The 7,954-nt window shown below is 41.3% G+C and overlaps 1 protein-coding gene across 1 annotated transcript in view; it reads left to right on the forward strand.

Annotated features, from left to right (window-relative positions):
* Positions 1–4,426: 4,426 nt before the first annotated feature.
* Positions 4,427–7,954, forward strand: part of LOC116400942 (zinc finger protein 501-like) — a 40,850-nt gene continuing 37,322 nt past the window's right edge. Inside the window, exon 1 of the mRNA XM_031879057.1 lies at positions 4,427–4,519. Within this exon, the coding sequence (XP_031734917.1) occupies positions 4,427–4,519 (93 nt within the window). The remainder of the gene's footprint in view (positions 4,520–7,954) is intronic.

Below are 7,954 nucleotides of genomic sequence, written 5' to 3' on the forward strand. Positions count from 1 at the left end.
CTATTCTAAATTTAGGCGTTTATGACTCATAATTTATTTTTTTAGTAATCAGTACATATTTTGATATTATAATTTATTGAATCTGCTACAAGCAATAACTGCATTGTGTTATGGTCTCTTGGGTGAAAAAGCTTTTTTGTGTTAGACCCATGCACCTTAGACTCCTGCTCACTTATAAACCAGAACAATAACTCTAGTGGTGTTTAAGGGATTTCACCGTGTACCCGATGACAGCTTTAAATGTGAAAAACAGCCAGGAGACACTTCAGAAAGACACTAATAAAAGATGAATTCATGTGATTACACAAACATCTTCTGGGATACATTGAAGTTTGCAAACTGCACAAAGTTTACATATACTGTCTCCACCCAAAAGCAGACAACTGGCTGAGTCTATTGAGGTGAGAAGTTATATAAAGGTCCTGAACAGTTTCAGGCGCTGTTTGGCTGTGAGCATCGTGGTCGCGGCTGCAGTTTGTCTTCCAGTGAACAAAGTAGGTGAGATAATAAACACCCACCTTCCCTCTCTCACAGTCACCGTTACACTCACAACTGTCCCCATGAAACAAAAGCTGCTAGGAACCAAAATGGGTATGAGGGAAGGGGACTTCAAAAAGTAACTTTAATGTCACACAAATACATATTTTAGTAGTTTACTAAATAATAATAAAGTTATAACTTCAGTTGTATGATATTGCTAAAAAATAAACAGTAGAGAATGGGTGTAGAAAAAGTCTAAGTTTTACTGAGGCTTGGTCTCAAACAAGGCAAAACAGTCATCCAGCGTAATACACACGCTGAGTAAAGAGTCAAAAACAAAAGGCAAACAATGTAACAAGCTCTGCACAAAGACACACAAACTGGTTTAAAGAATCACAGGAACTACATTTCATCAGATTTAAACAGATAATAAAGTAGTCTTTAATGATGAAAGGTCATGTTTGATACTTAAGATCTTCTCTAAAATCTTCCTCTATGAACTCAAACAGACACATTCCGTGGAAAGTTTTAGAAGTTTTATTTTCAGACTTAACGTTAGTTCCATGGCAGCAGGTCTCGCTCTCTTATCTCTCTCACACTCATCAAAATCACTTTAAAGTCAACACTTACACATAATAGTTTACTAGATTATGATCCATAAATGTGGTCAACACTCGTCTCTCACTCGTTCCCTCACGGTTTTGTTGTTGTCTGTTCTCACTCGTAGCTCTGCTGGTGGCTGAAGTATCTGTGCTCCTGGAGAGCAATCTTCTTCTTCTTCTTCTTCTTCTTCTTCTTCTAGTTTTACGGCAGTTGGCATCCATCTTGATGGTGCATTACCGCCACCTTCTGCTCCGGAGTGTGGATCAGACAATAAACTTACACTCTTTACCCTAAAACAAAGCAACAACAAACAATCAAATAAAACCAAACAAATAAGCACCCTTGTACCTTATCCCTGCATTTCAATCATACCCTATAAAACCCCTGTGTCCTTTAGGAAAGCTAACAGGACCCTAACCTGTGCTCTCTCACCCGTGCTCAGTACTCCTTTCAGTGAGCATTCATGCTCCCTCATTCTCTCAGATTATTCCTCATCGTCTCTCTCTGCCTCTCATACTCACTACAACTCACCACTAGTGCTCAACTGACTCCTCTTCTCCACATCCTTCACACATCCCTGTCTGGTGTTTCCTCTCATCTTCAGTGTTTTATTTAGTGCACTATGGCCCAACCGTAACCATGTCCACACAGTTTCCTCTCTTCTGTTCAATTCAATTCAATTCAATTTATTTTTGTACAGCCCAAAATCACAAATTACAAATTTGCCTCAGAGGGCTTTACAATATGTACACATGTGACATCCTCTTGTCCCAGGACCCTCACATCAGAACAGGAAAAACTCCCCCAAAAAAACCCCTTTAACGGGGAGAAAAGAGGAAGAAACCTGTGGGAGAGCAACAGAGGAGGGATCCCTCTCCCAGGATGGACAGAAGTGCAATAGATGTCATGTGTAGAACAGGATAGTGAATTACAACACATTCAATGTAATTACAGCACATTCAATGTATGACAGAACCACGGCAGGAAGCAAGACCTGGTCCAGGTATAACCCGGATACACAGGAACCTGTGAGGCGAGAAAGCACAGAGACTCTGGTGAAGAAGCAGGTCAATAATGTGCATTAATGGTATCGGTAATATGAATTAGTAATGTGAGTAATAATAAAAGTGATATTAGCAGTTGGAGTCAGCAGGGCCATGGTAGGAGGAAGGACCAGGGTCCAGATGAAACCATGCTCCATGGAAACCTGTGAGGAGAGAAAGCACAAGGACTCCGGGGAAGAGACAAAATCAGTACTGTGCATTAATGGTATCGGTAATAGGATTAATAATGTTACTAATGAAGAACGTAGTAGGTGTCAGCAGGGCCATGGCTGGTTGAAGGACCAGGGTCCAGATAAAACTGCGGTCATGGGAACCTGTGAGGCGAGAAAGCACAAATACTCCGGGGAAGAAGTAAAGTTAGTAATGAGCATTAATGGGACATCAATGCATACAGACAGAGGTGAAGAAGAGGAGGAGAGAGGTGCTCAGTGTATCCTAAGGAAGTCCCCCTGTAGTTTTTGCCTATACCAGTTTGTCTAAGGGCCGGTCCAAGGCAAGCCAGAGCCAGCCCTAACTATAAGCACTGTCAAAGAGGAAAGTCTTAAGCCTACTCTTAAATGTGGTGAGTGTGTCTGCCCCCCGGACTGAAACAGGAAGCTGGTTCCACAAAAGATGAGCTTGATAACTGAAGGCTCTGGCTCCCATCCTACTTTTTAAGACTCTAGGAACCACAAGTAACCCTGAATTAATGGAGCGCAGCTCTCTAGTAGGGCAGTATGGTACTATAAGCTCTTTAAGATATGATGGTGCCTGACCAGTTCGGGCTTTGTAGTGTTAGACATGTTGGAGTGTTTTGTGAAATTGTGATGCCCCTAGACGGAAGGCCCTGGTGATTAGGTGTTAACAAACACCTTAAACACAACAAATACAAATTTAGAAAAACAAAAATAAAATAGAGAGAGACATAGGAAGCTGTGTTTCTTGTAAGGTTGTACCTGTTAAACAGACATGGTTCTGTTGTCACACACCCTCTGCGTACGGACGTGCGGGGGGGGGTGCACACAGTCACGTTCCTGAGGTTGTTCAGATGGCGATTTCGTAGGTGATTAAGGTTTATGACCTACTTAGTAATACAGAGTTGTGACCCACCTTCAGGGGACAGGTGGGGGTGATGTGATGTTTGCACAGCTGCACTCACGATATTGCCGTTCGGCCTTAGGCCCAGACGCCATCAAGTCTCTACACTCACGATTTATTACTTATTGTCTTTCACGGTTACCTTAAGCACCGGCACCTGATCACCTCTCTGCATTCACAGTAGTTACTTATTATCATTTAGGGTTACTTTAAGCTTCTGTTAGGGTCATTGGACCGCGTCTGCATTCCTGCATATAGACGCCAGTTACGCAAATGGGTACATATAAATAAGAATACCCTGGTATTAATCTCACGCTGGGGAAAAAAGGTGTTTTATATCATGTATTGTTTGGATTGTCATGTATCTCTGTGTCCTGTTGGCATCAACCAGTGAGCAGTGTGTGTCATGTGTCCTGAGTACCAGCAGATGTCATTGTGTTGACATATACCTTTGACCTGGATGAACAGTACGGTCATCCAGGTATGACAAAATTTAAGGGGCGTTACCCTGATACTGTCATAACCCACGGAGGCACCAAGAAAAGGGGAGTTACTTACCCCAGGTGTTAACACAGAGTATAAAAATTCTCGGTTTTCGAGAAGAGACAGCTTAGTCGGGGGAGAAGCTGAACCTGCGCTGGGTTAATCTTTAAACTTTTTCTCTGGACATTTGAGAACAGCCTGCTCACTGAGGGCACAGGAGTTTTTAAATACTTTGTTGATTTTTATATTTTCATGTTAATCATTTTTTCTCTGTATTTGGACCAAGAGAATATACTTTGAATTGGACAAAAATAAATAAGTAACGATTTAACTCTTTCCGACGGACTCTTTTTCTTCATCTGTTTTGGAAAATCAGAGAGGAGAGGTCTCCTCCGATGAAGGAGACTTCCCAGCCCCTGTGGTAAGTTGATAGCGATCCAGCACGGTACATTACTGATGCATCCTTTATGCGCACACACACCTACATATTCTAGCATTCGTTTTCTATAGTTAAGAGAGACCCGGGGAAGCCCCGCTTGATTTTGAAAGAGTTTTATATCAGTTGAGCTCTGAGCAGGGACCAATACATTGAAATTTAATATAAATTAAAACAATTTTATAAAAGACTTTATAAGACCGACGGCTATTCGAGCAATCGATTATACTGTTTAGTATATCACTGTTTTGGCGATTCGGAAAAGAAAGCAAACGAGCTATCAATGGGGCTCTTGTTGGTGATTTATTACTATTTAGTGCAAATCAGCTACCGGCATAAGGGAGAGGTGTGCGGGAGCCGCCCTCCCTCAGGCCAGGTGAGCGAGTCACATAGAGAGAGAACTGAGCTCTGCTATCTCTCCCCCTTCTCGCCGTCTCTTGTTGCAACAGGGGCGCTCACAGGGAGTGACCACGGCCCCACGGGACACGAGTCCCGTGGGGCCGTGGTCACTCCGGCGGCAGCTCGTGTCTGTCCGTCGCCGGCGAGGTCCTCTCAGTTCGCGCATCCACTGCTGAGGGATCCTTGTTCCACTTTTGTTCATTTCAAACAAAAGGCCTCCTATTTGTTTATTACTTATTATTTTTTGATAAATTAAAACATTTTGATAAGGAATAATTTTTAATAAATCAAAAAAAATAATAATAATAATTAATTAATTAAAGAAATTAATATATATATTTTTTTTATTAATTAAAAATTAAATTAAGAAAGCGTGCGGGGGCACCACGCGTTACAGTAGGTAAGTAAAAGGATTTTAAATTCTATTCTAGATTTTACAGGGAGCCAGTGCAGAGAAGCTAATACAGGAGTAATATGATCTCTTTTCTTAGTTCTTGTCAGTACACGAGCTGCAGCATTCTGGATCAACTGGAGCGATTTAAGAGACTTATTAGAGCAGCCTGAAAATAAGGAATCACAGTAATCTAGTCTAGAGGTAACAAATGCATGAACTAATTTCTCTGCATTGCTTTGAGACAGGATGTGCCTGATTTTTGAAATGTTACGTAGGTGAAAAAAGGCAGTCCTAGAAATTAGTTTTATCTGAGAGTTAAAAGACAAAGTCAAAGGTAACTCCAAGATTCTTTATAGTGCTGCTGGATGCCAGCGCAATGCCATCTAGAGAAACTATATCATTAGATAACTGATGTTGGAGGTGTTCTGGGCCTAGTAGAATAACTTCAGTTTTGTCTGAGTTTAACATCAGGAAGTTGCAGGTCATCCAGGTTTTTATGTCCTTAAGACATGCTTGCAGTTTAGTGAGCTGGTTGGTTTCATCTGGTTTCATCGATATGTATAATTGAGTATCATCTGCATAACAATGAAAGTTTATAGTGTTTTCTGATAATATTGCCTAAAGGAAGCATATAGAAGGTGAACAAGATTGGTCCAAGCACAGAACCTTGTGGAACTCCATAACTGACGTTGGTCTTCATCGAGGCTTCATCGTTTACAAACTGAGATCGATCCGATAAATAGGATCCAAACCAGTTCAGTGCGGTTCCTTTGATGCCAATATAATGTTCTAGTCTCTGCAACAGGATGTAATGATCAATGGTGTTGAACGCAGCACTAAGGTCTAACAGGACAAGAACAGAGACTAGTCCTTTGTCTGATGCGATAAGAAGGTCAGTTATTTTTACCAGAGCTGTCTCTGTGCTATGATGCTTTCTAAATCCTGACTGAAAATCCTCAAATAAACTATTGTTACGTAGAAAGTCACACAACTGATTCACAACTGCTTTCTCAAGGATCTTAGAGAGGAAGGGAAGGTTAGAGATCGGTCTATAGTTAGCCAACACCTCTGGATCGAGAGTGGGCTTTGTAGCGTGAGCGACTCCTGCCCCGTTTCTAGGCGGGGAAGTAGTTCGCACCTAACTCGGTGGTTACTCCGTCGGCTGTCCCACCTGCTGAGGATATGCGTTCCTCCTTCAGGTCTCAGAATACCTTCGGCCTTTTATCTCACCCCGTAGCTAAATCGTTAGGATTTCGGAATTAATTGTCTTCTTGAAAGTCTTTTAGGGCTAATGCCCTAGGCGCTCTCAATGGGATGTAACCCTAACACCCTGTATGTAATAGTTATGTACATCGTCTATACTTTACTATTGCCTATTGTGAACATTCTCACCATTTATGACTAACACTGCCAAGTCTTCACCCAGGGAACTCACCTTAAGCTCCTCTGCATGTTTCAGTCGTCACATCTTATCGCACCATTAACGGACAAGGGAAGAGGGGTACATTGTTTTAAAGGACCAGAACACTGTTTTGGTTTCAGTCACTTACTAAATGTAAGGCTGTGTTTTTATTTCTGGTTTTCACACAAGATTCACATACAACAATTTTAATTCAATGAAACAGTTACAGTGGCTATAGAACTAATTCTAGCATTCCTCTCTGTCAGCCTTCACTGATTTTGTAATGAGGTCTTCTTCAGTCAGCTCTCTGACATTCCTACTTTTATGGAGAGAAGCCCCAAACTCAGTTTTTCTGCTGCTCTAAGGCTGGCACCTCCTTCATCATGAGTCCTCTCTCTCGAGCTGACACAGAATGTAACTGGTAGTAACTGGTTTGATCCTGCTAGAACCAGAAGCACTGTAAGGCTCAAGTGACTATTTTAAACAAAGTGTCTAACTCTAAACAGTTTATATGTTAAATCACAGCGATCATAAAATAAAACAAATCACATTATGATGGTTATAAAAAGTGTAAACATGCTATATGTTATATAAGGGTTACAGGTTATAATAGTTATACTTTTATGCTTTTCTACGATCTTTCTACACCACCATCACAGAACTACTCTTTGTTGTCATTGCTTGGAATGTAATTGAGATATATATGTTTAGAAAACACTTGCCCTTTCTTCTCATTTACGAACAAATGAAAACTACAGTGGTTCCTACCAACACATTTAGGTAATTCATCTTTCACAACAAAGTGAAAAGATGCATTTTTATCCTGTGTGAACTCTCATGTGTCTGTTCAGAAGTCCCTGCTGTGCAAATCTTTTCCCACAAACATCACATCCAAATGGTTTCTCTCCTGTGTGAACTGTCATGTGTGTCTTCAGACTTCCCTGCACTGTAAATCTTTTCCCACAAACATCACATCCAAATGGTTTCTCTCCTGTGTGAACTCTCATGTGTGTCTTCAGACTTCCCTGCTGTGTAAATATTTTCCCACAAACATCACATCCAAATGGTTTCTCTCCTGTGTGAATTCTCATGTGTGTCTTCAGACTTCCCTGTCCTTCAAAACTTTTCCCACAAACATCACATCCAAATGGTTTCTCTCCTGTGTGAATTCGCATGTGTTTCTTCAGACGTCCCTGCTCTGTAAATCTTTTCTCACAAACATCACATCCAAATGGTTTCTGTTCTGTGTGAACTCTCATGTGTTTCTTCAGACTTCCCTGCTCTGTAAATCTTTTCTCACAAACATCACATCCAAATGGTTTGTCTCCTGTGTGAACTCTCATGTGTGACTTCAGACGTCCCTGCTCTGTAAATCTTTTCCCACAAACATCACATCCAAATGGTTTGTCTCCTGTGTGAACTGTCATGTGTGACTTCAGACGTCCCTGCTCTGTAAATCTTTTCCCACAAACATCACATCCAAATGGTTTGTCTCCTGTGTGAACTGTCATGTGTTTCTTCAGACGTCCCCGCTCTGTAAATCTTTTCCCACAAACATCACATCCAAATGGTTTCTCTCCTGTGTGAACTCTCATGTGTGTCTTCAGACTTCCCTG

The sequence above is a fragment of the Anarrhichthys ocellatus genome, unplaced genomic scaffold (assembly GCF_004355925.1).
Source record: "Anarrhichthys ocellatus isolate YVR2014 unplaced genomic scaffold, GSC_Weel_1.0 scaffold221, whole genome shotgun sequence".
In the NCBI taxonomy this organism is placed as follows: Eukaryota; Metazoa; Chordata; class Actinopteri; order Perciformes; family Anarhichadidae; genus Anarrhichthys; species Anarrhichthys ocellatus.